The sequence below is a fragment of the Dermacentor variabilis genome, chromosome 5, assembly GCF_050947875.1.
Source record: "Dermacentor variabilis isolate Ectoservices chromosome 5, ASM5094787v1, whole genome shotgun sequence".
NCBI classification, from domain to species: domain Eukaryota; kingdom Metazoa; phylum Arthropoda; class Arachnida; order Ixodida; family Ixodidae; genus Dermacentor; species Dermacentor variabilis.
In genome coordinates this window covers 152,115,109-152,131,952 of record NC_134572.1, presented here as the reverse complement: position 1 = coordinate 152,131,952, position 16,844 = coordinate 152,115,109, and the positions used below count along the sequence as shown (strand labels likewise).

The 16,844-nt window shown below is 43.7% G+C and overlaps 1 protein-coding gene across 1 annotated transcript in view; it reads right to left on the bottom strand.

Annotated features, from left to right (window-relative positions):
- The window catches only part of LOC142583251 (acetylcholine receptor subunit alpha-like), a 338,298-nt gene that overhangs the window by 24,078 nt on the left and 297,376 nt on the right, over nucleotides 1–16,844 (bottom strand). The window contains exons 3-5 of the mRNA XM_075693642.1: nucleotides 5,432–5,476; nucleotides 4,635–4,744; nucleotides 1,756–1,936 (exon numbers count right to left, since the gene is read on the bottom strand). Coding sequence (XP_075549757.1) covers nucleotides 1,756–1,936; nucleotides 4,635–4,744; nucleotides 5,432–5,476 — 336 coding nt within the window. The remainder of the gene's footprint in view (nucleotides 1–1,755; nucleotides 1,937–4,634; nucleotides 4,745–5,431; nucleotides 5,477–16,844) is intronic.

Below are 16,844 nucleotides of genomic sequence, written 5' to 3'. Positions count from 1 at the left end.
TTGTGGTATTCGGTCTTCAGACCTCAGACACCCGAGCACCTTAGGCTTTATAATGGTATCTTGCACCTTGTTTTCAAAGCTTTCTGTTTTGTTGAACAGCTTGTCTAGCCTTATCCGAGACACATGGTATAAGGAATCCGCTTATACAGGGCGTTCGCGTTAACGTTAGCGAATATGCTAAAAAGAATACTGGTACAATTGATATGCCATTATGAAACCTGTGATGCGTCTCCGCCACCAGCATTCTTCTCGTAGACCGGGCTAAGAAGAGAAGAATAATTAAACAATTCTTTAAAATGTTTAGGTTAGGGTAGGGACCTCATTCCGATGCGAAAGCCGTTACTGAATCCTGGAACGTAGTTATTTGTTCGTTTTCCACGCGCTATACAATGCACAATTATTTTTTTTTCCTCCGCTCACGCGTAGCTCGCGAATTACGAAACGTGCCTAATGACTACGCACCCATGCGCCGCGACACCAGCGGTCACAAAAGGGATACGAAGATACGAAGAGACCAACTACGCTCAGTGCCTGACTTGGCAACCTCTAGGAAGTGTCAAGCTGTCGGCGGTGGTATTGGAAAAGGCGATCGGCTTCCAAAGCAAAAAAACAAAATGGTTGCCTTTTGAAATTATTCGGCTTATGAAATTATGAATTACGAGATTGCAATCAGTCGTGAAACGCCGGCAAAGCAACGCAGCAGAAAGAAGATGAAATAATGTCCTAGTGGGTCTCGCTCCTCATCTATAACACATCACTCATTTCGTGCCATAATGCTACAACGCCCCATCGTTTACCAGCTTGCAATATTGCAGGGCTAATTATGAGGTTGCAATCGTGCGAAAGCAGGCGAGCGCCGTGGCAGCCAGTAACTTTAAAAGGAAACTTTAGCTCGGATGCTCCTATGTAAATGCATATAAAAGGAGAATTCGTTTTTCTCGGCAACCACTGTACCAAATTTGACGAGGTTTGTTGCATTTGAAAGAAAAAAAAAACTTAAAATTTGGTGACTGTTGGTTTCGAATTTGCGAGTTAGGTCGTCAATCTTTTATGAAAAATCAGCAAAAATTGAAAATTTTCGATAAACGAAACTATCAAGTTTACAACTCTGTTACTCAACAACAAAAAAGGATAATACAATTCTGTGAATTGCATCTAATAGCACATCTAAAGCGGACAAAATTGATATGTTACACATGAATATAAAAAAAATTGTATTGTGGATGCCGTTTACAGAACCACGCTACCAGTTATTGATGCAGAGCTATGAATCTGTAAATTTCATGCTTCTATATTTTTTCATGCGGTCGAATATTTGAAAATCCTTTTAACAAAATTCAGGCACTAAACCGAACTTCCGCTTCCAACAGTCACTAGAAGTTAACTTTCTCTCTCAAATGCAACAAATTTCATTAAAATCGGTCCAGAGGTTATCTCAGAAAAACGTTTCTGCAGAGTTGGGCCCGAGCTAAACATTCCTTTTAAATGTGAACAGTGTTCTTCATCTAAACTTTGGCAGACGAGCGATTTCCGCGAAGCCTTGCCTGTGAGCTGACCATTGCATTCGTAATTTCTTACATGAGCCTAGGGATTTCCTCTCAGCGCACTTCTACTATTTTTGCACTGAATTGCATTTTTTCTTTTAGTCTGTATTACTGGCCGCGTTGCGTCTGGGAAAATTTATGTGCTTAACGCAAGGCCGCTTTTAGAAATACAGAGCGCATCTGGCCTGTGACGAAAAACGTGCGCGCTCACCTTGAATCCGTCGTAAGTCCAAGATCCGAACTTCATCAGGCACGTCTGCTCGTCGAATGGGAAGAACTCTACGTCGATCTCGCACGAGCTTTTGTAGATGGCAGGCGGCTTCCACTGGATGCGGCCGGTGTAGTTTAGCTGAGCCTTTGTGGACAGCGTCACCTCGAAGTTTCCGTCAGCGCTGCAAGGGAGGGCCGCCACCAACGGCCAAACACGACGCTGTCGGTGTCAAGCTATAGGCACTTGTTTCGAGGTAATAAGGCCTGGCTACGAAAGAAGCCAGAAGACAAAAGCAAGTCGCAACAGCACACTCAGGCGTTCGTGGTCAGAGAGAAGTAACCGATTTATAGGAAGTGAGTTTCGTTTATGGCATCAGCCTTACTAAACACTCCTGAGGGCATTGAACGGGGCGTAATACGTATGTTCTTGTGGTATGCCTGTTGAAATTATTTGTACATTCGACTTAACCTTATTCACAGTTGAAAAGTGCAGGGAATTAGTCAGATAGCTACTAAGCAAAGATAGCGGTACTACTGCATCTTACAAGATTATAATCAAACCATTTATATTATGTCCTGGGCTAAACGAAGCAGAACTTCGAGTCAAGTCCAGACAGATGCCTATACTGCTACTAGCTTCCACTCGATGTTGTTAGGCATGTCTTTCTTCATAAATAGTAGGCAGATTTCGAAGTCTTGTGCTTTGAAGCCAACATTGTTCCCCTACACTGAAGTTATCAGAAAAGTAGGAAAAAACCCGATTATCAATTACATATTAGGCTACTTTGGCGGTAGGCCCATAGTTATTTAGTTCGTTCCAGTTAGCGCCTTTGAAGATCCCATTTACAATCATCTAATCGGCTATTCAATTGGTGAATTACGGGAAAGAAAGCGTGAAACAGCGTGATGGTTGTGAGATACATTGCAATGAAATGTTTCATTTTAGTTTTGACAATGCGAGGATTTGTGAAACGGGCACACAAATCACAGTGCGCGTGCACTTCTCCCTCCTGCCCTCCTCGGAATTCAGACGCTGCAGTCCGTGACCTCGCTCGGGACACCGGAACACGTGACCTCGCGCTCGGGAACACAGCGCAGTTGCCCACTTAGCCAAAAACGGCGCACGCTTCCAATCGCACAGCACAGGTGCTGACTCGATGTGCAATGCATATCATTTCCACGCAAACGTGGAGGAAACACGGGGAATTATGAAAATCCGCGCGTAACCTTTTCAGTAGGGAAAGCTTTATTGCTGAAATTAAGCAGATATTTATTAATTGTACCAGAACTGTTCATCGCTGGTTGCCTTAAGTTTTCGATTTCATGGCAATATTTCACGGCGATTTCTTACGTGCTGATGCAAGGCATACGTAAAGCATGTAGATGTTTTAGCAAAAAACTTTTAAGGGGCCAAATTTAACAAAAACACGATCAGTCTCCGAAGTATAGTAAGGGTAACAACAACCGAGTGATGATTTGAACACTACCACCAAGTGTTTGAAGGTCTGTTCAGGAATGTCTGAGGGAAATAAGCCTATGGTTCATGTTTTCCTCCCCGCGTCCCTCTTTCTAAAAGAGGTTGAATAATATTTCAGCATGTGGAGACGCGACGTTCTTCGCTGCCTTTTTGCATCAAAAGGCGCAGGAGCCACGCTGCACACTGGTGCGACTAATATTATAGACCCAAATAAACGTAATGAGCGCGATCTGATATGAAGCGGCAAAACATTACTGAAGGAAACAAAAAAATTTTTCGTGATGGACGCCTCCACGTTTTACGGGAGCTGTGGTGAGTCGCTGTTCAATTTTCTCTTTTACCACAGCCTCAATCATTCAGAACAGTTAAAGTCCCGTGTTTTATGTAAGGAAAGAGGTACGTTTTGCGGGGTTTTGTTACTGAATAGTTTCGACCCTGTTTTGGTCCGCGTCCGTGACAAACTCATTCTTTCTTTTCCACGCCCGCGACCCATACGTACCACGGGACTTTTAAAACTGCCGACGCTGTTGTGGGCTGTTTGTGCCATGTAGTTTACTGTTGAAAAATTAATTTTTGTTTTGCTTTTGAGTATCCTTGTTATTTTCGAGTGGCGGCAATTTTTAAATGCGGAACAAAGATCGCCATTCGCTCTCGTTTGCGGACCATCGAGCGAATGACGGCGGCATAGCAATTGTATCGCGTCCTCAAGTAATTGTCCGGCTATCAGTTAGTGCTAGTTTGATATCCGATTAATAGAATTTCTTTCGGGCGAAGCAGACCCGTCAAACAAGCCAGGAATGTCATTTTTGTATTAGAGATTTTTGCCTGCGCTTCAATTTAGCATTGTTTCTTCTAATATCCTTCTTCAATAGCTCCTTTTAAGTCACCGACCATACTCTGAAACCTGTTTTGACCATTTTTGTGCGAGGTGCGATGCAGAGGGCAACCACCCTTAACAAATCCAGTCGCCGTTTTAGCAGCGGTGCAAGTACAAGATGTGTGTGGCGAAATCCAGGGTTCACTGCCGGAAATGCGATGTTTTCTGGTGAATCGCAGATGAAAAGGACTGTATCTTCTAATATTACAACCTGTGAACCCGTTAGCTCACCATTTGCATAACCTTGAGTAAATAATTTCCTTTCTTTTTGTAAACTGCCAAAGTACTTGCGAAAAAGAAGTTACTACTGAGTCATGATGCCTCCATATGTGGACGCGACCGACTTTGCATCATAATTATCCTAGAGAGGTGAGCTATCTTTGTTCGCACTCTCGACTGCTGAAACATCAATGCCTGCAAGTTTTAAAACTTTCCCTGCAGAATGTCATAATGCTTGACTAGAGGGACTATCTCATGTACCCTTCATCAGGACTGTTGGATAACAGACATGATGACGACAGCATACTTGTTATAGAGAACAATGTCCGGCCTCCAGATGTGGTCCGAAGGCACGTGCAACATGTCCACGCCGCCGTAGTCGCGAGGGTCCCAGCTCAGCTTGTAGTCGTCCCAGTACTGCGCCAATGAACAGATGTTCAGTAATCCTCGTCCTTAGTCGTAAATTCCAGCACTTTATGAAAGCGCGAATTTATTCCTCCCAGAAATAGGAAGTTACCGTAAACGTAAGTTATGCATCAACCAAGTCTAAAAAGCTGTACAACCGGGAAACATTTGATTTGATTTGATTTGATTTATTGATTTCCATTTACACACACACATGTACAGAGGAGTGGTAAATGGAGGTGGATGAGGGAAAAAAGCCGCACAGACGCGGCTTGAGGTAACCTCCCCCCCTTAGGTACAGTATGGCTGCATGGGGTAACACATCAAGCGCCATATAAATTACATTTATCTAGTGGCCATAAAACATTGCAGTTATACAATATTTGAAAGAACAGTGAAATATTTCCACAATAACAATAACAAAACATTACAATTATCTCAATTAAAATTCTGTAGCAAGTGTGGTCTACCTTTTGCTCGTGGTCCATCTTTTCGTGCTGCAATTACATACGCTTAAGAGTACGATTTATCAATAAATGTGTATAGGAAAATATGTGTGCAAAACATTATCTCTTCATAGGTAAAAGAATCGCTGGTGCCACATTTTCGCACCATAACTTTGCCACCATACCATAATTCTTATATCCTCGAAAGCTTTCAAGCGTAAACGACGCAAAACGAGAAGATCAGTACACTCACTTGCTCCACCCAGAGGTTGGTCGTCATAATTTGGTTCTTGAGGTTCTGGAAACAAAGAAAAAGATTACAGAATTCACTGCCGTTGCTCGTCCATCAAACTAGGAAAAGGTACATACTTCTCCATGCGCTTGCGCGTAAATCAAGGAGCAACGTAATGGTATCAACATATTCGCCATATTGTATAAAACGTTGATATGGACTTTACCAATTTCTATCTTTGCTTCTTAGTGTAGCTTGAGTTATGTTTCTTGTAACATGAGGCAGAAAGGACGATAAGCTGAGTGGAAAAAAAGAAATAAAGCTATGTTGAAAGTTTTGAATAAGTCCTTTCGCAAACAAATCTTTTAATCTCACATCCAGGCTTAAACTCTAGCTTTCATCTGTCAAAGCGAACAGAGTTCAGGCGATCGGATGCACTGATCTCGTCATTACGCCTGGTTCCGACATCTCCGCTGCTTCGTTGTCGACGAAACGATAAAGACGAATGATTGATTAGATCTTTTGTTCCAGAAAGGCAGCTCGATGTATGGCTGGCGTTTGGAAACTACGGCTTAAGTTCTTTGGAAAAACAGAAGGCCCCAGGGGAAGAAGGGGGGGGGGGGCGACAAACACACGGAGTCTAGCGTCGACATGCAGCTCGCATTACTGTGTATTGCATCACGCTTAACTGAAACGAAACAGCGCAGCGAATGTATACAGGCGCTGGCTGATTCTAAAGGCTAGCCATCACGCAGTGCAACACACAGTTTTACAGCGGATTGCTGTTAGGAGTGCCTTGTGCGCATTTCGCTCGTTCGTGCGTGTGGGCGTAACCAGTATCGCTATCTACGCAGCGTTTCGTATCGTCCCAGTGTGCTGCCAGCGAGAGTACGTAGCAGTCGAACATGTAAGTCACAGCAGTGTGCCGCTATAGAGAAAAATTATTGAAAGCTTTTCGCACTGTAGTATGTTTATGCGTGCTGAAAGATCATCGGTTAATGTTCACAAGAAGGCAGGCATGCAGCCACGGATTGGCATTATAGCCAAGCAGATCGTATCGCAAGACTTAACGGTCATGGCGTGATTGCGGAGTTGATAGTTGTTGGACAAGATTGCTAATGAAATAATTGCGTGGGACGGTGCAGCAACGGCTCTGTGAAACAGCTTTACGCTGTTTATTTTGAGTGACAAATAAACCTAGGTTGGCGTGAAATTTTATTTCGCTTTCTTTTAATGGTGTTCTCAAATGAAATGTTTAACGTTCAATAGTTCGCAAGCGATGAAAGACCTCCCCCCTCCCCCCACTTTCAATTCCTTCACGAAACCTTTTGAAGCTACACTGTAAAAACTAGGAAGTGTATCGCAGGAGCGAAGCGGCCGATTTACTCTTCGAAGCGTTGTTTTACTCTCGCAAAATGTCGAGTAGAGCGAAATGCATTGTCCACTCTGTCACGAAGGAGAGAGTGAAATGTGCTTTTCACTCCCCCCTTCAGAGAGAGTAGAATGCCTGTTCTACCCTTGCGGCAATAGAGAACAAAACGTAGCGTAATCTTCAGCTTCAACTGTAGGTGGCTGGCCCCGAACATGGCAATGTATCACTCATGCACGCTGAGCAAAGAACACATCGTTCAGAGAAACGCATGGCGAGCGCTCTACTTTTTCACTCGGAGTTGCTCCACCGCGCGCGCGCGCTCAAGATCGCGGAACAACAAAGCGCCGGAGAAAGGTGATCCGTCCAGCTGGCAGCAACGAAGGCCATCCAAGGGAGATCGTCTGTCAGCCATCTCGCGTCACCTCTAAAACAAGACAGTCGTTCGTCATTCCTTGGATATAACAACAAATCCTCCACGGTAAGTGAATTCTAACTTAGGTGCACATTCTCCGTATATGGCATGCTATCGCCAGGAAGTCTTCGCGGAGCTTAGCCGACGCGATAGACCTCAGACTCTGCCCAGGCTGCGCTGCGGAAAGACCCGTCACCAGCGCCCCCATCGCAGCCTTGGCGCTAACTGAGTAGTGCAAGGAGAGCTGTCCGCCAGCGAAGGTGCATAGGCCACAATGGACCCTTCTCTTTCGTTTGTGTTGAGGCACGGTTTCCTAAAAACAAAGACCTGGAAAGCTTCTTCCGCCCATCCAGGCTTCGGAAAGGAAGCTCAGCAGGGCGAAGTACGTGTACAATATAAAATAAAGTCTCAAGTGACATTTCGGCGTGCTGCAACTCGCAAGTACAGAGAGCATCAGGTTTGTCTATAGGCATATCAACATAAAAATCGAAGTACTTCAAATTGGTTCATATTGAATATGTCCTGAACACAAGACTGAAGTATCTCCTATATATTTATGTATGTTATCGTAATGTTTTGTCTCGCAATTATTTACAGAGAGTAAACCCTTTCATAGCCTTTTCCAGGGCAGCAAACAGAAAACGTTTTCCAAGGCAGCAAACAGCGTGAGATCATAACGAAAGTAAGCTTCCTACAGTGCCTACGCGCTGCATCTTTCTTTCTCGCAGGAGCTATAGCATCGCTCAGTACCTTAATTTGAAATTTTTGCAGACGCTTCGAGCAACAAGCGCGCACAAATAAATGTAAATAAACGCGACATTTTTTTCTTTACACACGTGCGTTACTTCGCAATTACTCATCCAGTGCTCCTACAGCAACTTTATTGCTCACATTTGAAAAACGCAGTCGAGCAGGCTCAGCACACTGCGAAGCGTGCTTGTCGTATCGGCGCAGGACATGCAAAATACCGAAAGTAGAAATGAGCTCGCGATACAACGATGTTCTAGAACAGGATTTTGAATTCATAAACGAACCAAAATCTTTGGTTAAGCTGACCTGCCAAATCTCTCCGTTCCACTTGTTGAGTCAAGCGCAGGCGGACGTCTGTTAAAACGTGGACATATCGATGGCACATAAGCAGGATGCTTCGCAACGTTGTTTTTTCTGTTACCAACGAAGTGGCGGCTGAAGATTCTTGAGTTTTCGCTTCGTTACCACGGTCCTCCGTCAGGGCTACTCAACACAATTACAGAAGAACAAAATTGTCGCACTTTCTCATGCAAGTAATCCGATTACCCAACAGGTTTAACTGCCCGTATCCAGCGCTCTCGCCTTTCCCCTTCATACGATCGCGATGGAAATCGGTAAAACTGAACGTTGTTATTCCGTCCTTCACGTTCATGACAATTCACAACACAACAGTAGCGTCGACTGCGGCGTTTCTTCGTAGCACGCGGAGCTATTGCGGTTGCCGTCGTTTCCGCCATCAGTCTGAACAGTGAGCCAGCAAGCGCTTTATGGCAGTTCAGCGGCGCGTCCCGAATAGCGTTGAAATTCATAGCTCTCTGTCTGGATGTTAAATGCGCAAAACACTCGCAATATGGACCAAAATCTAGTTAAATCGTTGTTCCGCAGTCGCTAGCTGCATAGGCAACTTAGCAAGGGAGTCGCACTTCGCGCTACTCAATTACTGCCTCTTCGCAACGGCAGGTGGCGCTACGCGTCTTCCAAAACTCCAGAGTCTGACGTCCATTGACAATTAACGGACTAGGCATACGCGTTGTGTCTCTCGATGTCAATCGAAAAAGCCAGTCGTCGCGATAACTCCATGGGATTTTGTCACTTTGCCGTTATCCGTAAGAGCTTTGAAAATCGCAAGCGCTGCCAGAACTATGAAATGTTCAATAAGACGCCAGGCGAGAGGACGCTTAAAATGGTTTGTTCGCCAGCCCGTGATTCCGAGCCTATGCGGAGCGTGATTAGCGTTCCTTTTGTGTGTTTGAATTTATTCAGTTTGGCAGTCTACTGTGTACGGAACGCTGTTGAAATATGGAATCACATACCAGAAGGCGTCATTTTGCTGGCAGCATGCTTTTGTTATAAATAAGCCGCGCGCTTGACGGTGTCTCGCCCAGGGGGAATCTGCGACCACTGAAGTTATGTGCAGCACCAGTGCTAGTTAGAAACTTTGCCGCAGGCATTCAGCTGCATGCTGCAAGAGGTCAATTGGGCGCGTTACCTTGAACTTACTGAAAACGCATGGGGAATCCATGTTTTATGCTGAAAAAAGTATAAACACCATATAAGCGATCTTGCGCGCGACAGCTACAAGCGACGCGATGGAGATGGCTGTCGCATTCGCTCGTCGCCTACAAGTCGTACTCCGTGTGAGCGACGATTTTGAGCGAGGCCTCCCCAGTGTTGCCGATATGAGGGCTGCAATCACGCGTGACGCGTGCTTTAGTAATTTACGTTGATGTATTTTACTATAAAAAGTATCAAAATATTTTCGGAGATCTTGCAGTAGGTTCTTATCCTTGCACGTATAAAAATTGAATCATTTGCTAGTTCCGCGCGACAATCGGTAGTATTTCAGCGATGTACATTCAGTTACGGCTTCCCGCTATTGGCTACTCGCTCATAGCACTTCCGGGCGAAGAGCGACGATTTCTAGATTTCCTGAACCGAGCCATCTGTTCAAGCGACGGCCCGTTTTGTCGCTCGAAGACGTCGCTCGTCGCCGTCGCGCACTAAATCGCTCTCACGGTGTTTATCCCTAAGACAGAACTGTTTTTGCTCATGTATTGAAATGGTGTGATTATAGGTCTGGTTTAATGTCTCCTGTTGCGGTTTTCGAGCATGGTGAGAAACTGAAAGGATGCTTATGTCTACGAACTCGGTGGATTGTCGAGCAGCTAGTTATGCATCGGCATGGAATATGACGGCTGCTGTGTGGAGTTACAATTGCAGGGGCGCTTTGCATACGCTTATTGTTTTGGACATGCCTGTGCATTTGCTAATGTGAGTTGGCGTGTCAGAGTTATGTCATATGAACCGCTAAATCAGCCTTCCTCTGGGGGTTACAAGCGTAATGTGTGCATCTTGCTACTGCATGGCAGATCAAAGTGTGTTTATCGCTTGAATATTTTTAGTAGAGAAATAAAATATCAAAATAAGATGTTGCCTTAATTCCCTGTTACCAGTCGTCTGTCGTACACAGAACAATAAGTTGGTCTAATAAACTAATAACTGCGGTTCAACTGCAACTTTTACATGCCTTCAAGAATCTAAAATTCTAGATTTCAAACTGCAGCAGTAGTCGAGTCTGTCAAAAATAAACTCCATTGCGCACCTCATAAATGAAAATAAGTTCATGCCTTTTAGTAAGCTTAGATGCAGGCCGCAGTGAACTTCCTTGTTAGTATTGAAATGTGAGTAAGCTTGCCATAACATGCCTTGTTGCCATTTTTATAGGCACATCCAGTCATATCCATTGAACTGAAGGACAATATTTTCATACCTACTGAGCATCATGTTTGCAGCTATGATCCTCAAATTATGGCTTCAGCAGTGGCACAACCAAGGATGGTGCGGGCGGAACACTGGGCACATGCTTAGGATGTGTCACAAGTGGTGTTTGCGATACACCAGACTTATGACAGACCTATGAGGTCTGAAAATGACCAATATTATATTTATTAGCAGGAGTATTCTAACATTGGTGACAAACAAGGATGAACTGTTGGTTATTTGTTTTTTGTTTAAATCTTAAAATTGAAGTTAGTTTAGCAGTTGACTGTTGAATCCATTTGGATGTTTTGCATGCATTTCACTAGGAAGACTAAGAGCTAAGACTTTCTTTTATTGCCATGGCCTTGACTGTCTTGATGTTGTTTTACACCATGCCCTTGTGTTGACTTTTGCACACGATATTTTTTAGGCACCCGCTTTATATAACGCAAGAAGGCAGCTGCAAGGACACGAGGATGTGAAAGAGCCAGTGCAGCGCGACTTCACCTAGGGCAGAGGAGCGAATGCCAAAAAATCAAAATACATTGGCATGGAATTTGGACACGAAAACTAGTATGTGGGTATATTGGGTGTACCATTTGACCAAATGTCAACAAAATCAAGATACAGTATGTTAGACCAAGATGAAAATTTTCACATGCTCTAGGCAGTCATCTTAACATGGTATATTTATGTAATATCTCTGATTGGAAAGTCAAATCAAGTATGCTCTCTGGAAACAAACACATAGCAGCAAGTGTCATTGAAAAGTTCGGAATGTGTTTAAAAAAAGCTGATTAGTTCTGAGAAGTGACTGCTTTTTGTCTTGCCTCTCAACAGATACATCCATATGATAAAAAAATAGTGGTACAATGAAATTGCATATTTGCTTAGTGACATGATACATACCTGCAATGAGCACGGTGCCTGTGTTTACTATAAAAAGCAACAGCCCATGCTTGGTTAGGTTAGTCCCAGTACAACATGCAGGCATGGGTGATTGGCGCTTCTTTTTTTTATTTCTGTGTCGTGAGTTACTGACGTGCGTATAGGTGCAGTGCCACGCAGTATGGCTAGTACAAAAAAAGGAGGGGGGGGGGCAGATTTATGTAGCTCACTGCACACTACACACGGCAAAGGAAATCCGTGTTCAACAACTATGTTAAATGCCATGTACGTAAATTTTACAACGCTACTCATTCGAAGCGGGCACAGGTGCGTGTTGAAAAGTTTTCCTGGGTACATATTTAGTGCGTAATTTACACTAATTTCGCTCTAACCATCAGACATAATAATATGAATATATTATATTGCACGGAAAAACCTAGAGCGAATTAAATTGTGTGTCAGCTTCATGTGCATACATATAGTCTTTCCAATGCATTAGGTTTCTCGCGAAATGCATTACCAGTTGACAGCCTATCTTTTGATGTGTACTCTGTTTACGTTACAGCTGCTTATTAGATTACTCGTTTGTTTTGCAACTTAGTTATGAAATGCCGGCGTATACATATTTTCAACATTTGACATAACCCTGTATGTTTTGTAGGGACAACCCAGGACGCGCATTTCTCAGCACCCAGTCAACTGCCAGAAGTGACTCAAACACAGGCCACCAGTAAGTGGACATCAGTGGCAATTTCACATAATGCAGTTGGCTGCTGCCTTGTAATGAGGCTTTTTTTAATGAGATGGTGCTGTCGTTCTAACGTACATTTCGACCAGAAAGGGGTGATCATGTCTCACAGAGGCATATATGGTTGCTATTCTCTGCGAGGGACGTGTTCTCGTGTTCGTGAAGCATTTGTGTTAGGCAGTATTGTCGCCCAATGAGTCAGATATAAACACTGTAACTCGTAACTGCCGGCAAGTAGTTCGAGAAACGTAATATATTATGACGCTGTAAAGTTATTTCATTAATTCGATGGAAAGTTTTGCAGCAGGAAGAAAGGTTGCTATTCCAGGCAAACATGTCTTTTTCCGACAAGTTATTTAGCCAAGCTGTGGATGCGTGAAATTCATGACTTATGAATAGATTTTAATTCATCCTTTAGTAATGCTTCTAAAAGAGACTAGAAATAGCATGTGACTACCTCTCCAATCAGCAGATCATACACTTACAGTCATAAGTGGTAGTTCCATGCAGTCTCGCACTCTATATAACCTTTCCTTTCAGCAGCATTGGAACTGGTGGCTGCGTTTTCAGAAGGAGAAGTGCACTTGGAACTGTATATGTGTGTGTGAATTCGGTTTTCTTTGTATGTGTCGGCTCACTGACACTAACTGTGCAAAAATCAGTTGTACCATGAGGCTGACGACGCCTTCTGCTGCTAGAAATGCGGCACTTCATATTTCATAGTACTGCATGACATTTAAAGCAAAGCGAGCACATAAAATGATCAAGAAAGCTAACCGCTGTTATAGCTGTTTTCCTCAAAGAAAGCTTGTCCTTTATGGACTGTGTTAGTCTGAGCTCTCCGCCGATGTTTCAGTAGTATTATCCCTTAGTGAGTGAGAGATTGGGGGCAATACATTGTGTTAGTGTTTAAATGATGTCCTAATTATGTGCATTTGTTCCAACGAAGTTGTCTAGAATACTTTATTGTGTAGTGTACAGCTTATGAAACCGTCAGCGAATGAGTTGCTAACATGCATATGCATTTGTCACTATACAGGTGGCACTCGGCTGTACCATTGCAGTGCTGCGGAAATTGCCAGCACCAGCGGCTTTGCAACAGCTGTTTTACAGCATGTCGGTATGTGCTAATCTATAGTTATGTTGGGATGGGCTAGTATTATGGACCACTGCTACTATGTATTGTGACAGGTCCATTTGATAAGTGATGTAATGGGCACAGCGAAAACCTTTGTGTGCTTCACTACGGTACATAGAAAGGCTCTCCTATTCGTCACTGGAGCAGGGGAGAAGAGCATGCAGGCACTCCTGAATGTACATATATTTCAAAACATGAAAGAGACATATATATATATATATATATATATATATATATATATATATATATATATATATATATATATATATACAATTAAACTAAAGGCAGGGACGTTCCATCTCTCATCTCGCATTGACTTGTACAGCGCAAAAATACAACACAGACCACAGAGAAGCACACATGTTAACAGGTTTGATACACACGTTAATTTAAGGGATTGGATACTTCAGGTGTGCTATTTTACACAAGGGGGAAGGGAAAGGTGAGAAAACCAGAAAGAAGAGTGGAGTGGAAAAGAAAGGAATCGTGCCATAAAGCATGAGAAGCATCGTGCAGCCAGGATCGCCAGCAGGACATCTAAAAAGCACTCTGATAAAATTTCATACCGAACAACCTTACGTATTGTTTGTTTCAATCAACTCAGATCACATGCAGCCATTGCTGGAATCAAGTTGTTTCCTTATGTCCTATGAGGGAATGATGTGGGCCCAGAAAACTGTTTAGAGCTGAAGGATTATATTGCATGCTAGCCTCATTGCTTGCTTTTTTATCATATTGTTATCGGCTGCTTAGTTAGGGACAAAAAGTAAGAGTACGCGCTGTTTCCTGATTCGCCATTCCACACAACATGTCTTTGTGACTATATGTACATGCAGATGATCCATAGATGAAAAATATTCAGTACAGTAGAATCTCATCACAAGATACACTTGGTTGTAAGAGAAATTCGAAAATGGTTTGGTTGGTTTTCCGATGTTTGCCATGTTAACAACACTGTATACAGGAGACATCTTTGTTACTAAGGATGACTTTTTAAGTATTCACTACGTCGAAGGCACAGAACCCAGACAGATTCACTTGTACCTTGTGTGATCCGAAGGGCGTAAAGATCACGCAATCCTCACACAAGTCAATTGCGCATGTCTCTTTAAGCGTGAACTAGAATAGGAGGGCAGTGAGGACAGTGCAAGGCAGAAAGTGTCGGCAGTTGAAGCTGACGAGCGTCTAAGAGCACCTCAATGGTACTGCGAGCAACAAGGAGGCTTGCAAAGTGAAGTGTTGAACTTCCAGAAGTTGCGAAGGAAGCTAACACAATCTACAGTCACTAAAAAGCTGTGAATGTCTTCTTTAAAGGGCCCCTAAACCACCAAGGTTGAAATTTAGTTGCGGTGTTGCAGTTGTACACGATAAGGCAATGAACACGTAGCCACGAGAATTTTTTGAAACGGTGCAGTAATAGTGGAGTTACGTGTGTTTGATTATCGAAAAGTAGTAACAGCTCATTTTACTCTTTCATCTGGTACACGCCATCTGGACAGTATCGTCTTTTCCTCGCCTAGTACACCCCCAAATATTACGGGATAGGCCATCACAGACGAGCTCTGTTGCTGCCGCGCTGGCCCGTCGTCCTGCGAGGGGTGGCGCTAATGACCTCGCCAATACAATGGAACCGTATGGTGACTCGTGTTGAAGAGCATCATAGGGAGACCATTCTGCCGGCGCTTCTGTTCTTTGCCCTCATTGGCTGCACACAATGGCATCGCGAGCAACGCGACGAGGAAGAAGGAGTGTGTGTATTTGCTTGCACGCCTAGCTGGCAGTCGTACACTTTCGTTCGACCAATCGACAGCACCGGAAACTGGTGACATCATCAGAGACAGCCTGGTGACGTCAGGACAAACTGGGGGGTGTAGGATAGGTCCAGAGGCGCACGGGGTCGTTTTCTTCATATTGTGGTGCTCCCGCAGTGCTACGCACTGTGGCGTTTGGCATCGTCGATTGTGACGGCATTTTGATTTCGATACGCGTGCTTACTTGAAATGTTCAAAAAATGTCGGGAAGGGGTTTAGGGGCCCTTTAAGCCACCCTGAGCAATTATTCCTTCAGATATATCTAAACATACTTTAGTGATGATGCATAATAAAGTGATCTAGTCTGGCTCCTGAGTGTTTTAAAATTTTTGGTTTCGAGAGACATGTTTCCCGTGCCTCTTGAGTATCTCTTCTAATGATGCTTTACTGTAATGTACACGCACAATTGTGCAACTCCTCCTTTAAGTACTATTCATTAAGCCTGGTCACCGATGTGCAAAGTTTGTGGTTAAGTTTTGATGTCCGTACTTGTACTTTTTAGAGCTATGTTTATTCATTCAGGCTGTTCTTATTGGTTCTTCGATGCAGGAGACAATGCCTACGAAATTATTGGCCCTGATGACGAGAGCCCTCAAGGGGCAAACGACATCTCTGTTGCAGAAGTGAGCCCGATACCACCTGAAGTTACCATGACAGACGACACGGCAGCAATAGATACAGAGACTGCCATGTCTACTGCAGCTGCAACAGTGTACGAGGCAAGCAGCAGCGCGTCAGCATCAGCAGCAGTGTCAGAAGGAACCGCACCAGGCCTGGTAGAGCAACATGTGTGCTATCACTGTGACTTTTTTGTAATGCATACAACTCATTTGCTCAACATACAAAGGCTTTTCACCACGACTCTGAGCCAGTGTTCTTGTGCAGTAAGTGCAATACTAAGTTAGGTGTTATAACACAGTACCAGCGTTACTTTAACATATGCAAACATATTACAGTTGTTGCCTCCCCAGCCAGCCCACATAGCGACAACAATGTGGAACACATGGTGGGACACACCTCTCCCCAGTTAGAAGACAGTAGAGACTGTCAGTGTTGTTGCTAGATTAACTGGCCATTTGGTTGCAGATTAACTGGCAACTAGAAGGACAACACAGGTGTCGTAAGATTGTTGTTGATGTTATTGTTGAAGAGGTAAAAAAAGTTTGATGCAGCTAAAGTGCCGACTGATATTGAGCAAATCAAAAGCAACCACCTGAGAAAGCAACACTATCGAAATTTGGGTATCTATGTGCCGCCAACTCTGGTAAGGATGGCATAGGACAGAAGTGTGATGAAAATCACACAGACATTGCTGTTGCATCACTGGCCACAGTGAGCAGCGACTTGTAGAGCAAGAGAGTCAACTGAAACGAACATTATGACATAGTGTCATTCTCCCATTTGACCGCTTTTCATGTTATTTTGCATGATACAGCTCAACCTCCAGAAACGAGACTGCAACTTGTCTGTAAAAAAGCTTTCACAAAAAATTATTCATAACACTATTAACACAGCAGTATCTTCTTTTGTGTGGGTTCGAGGTTCCCGGGTGTCC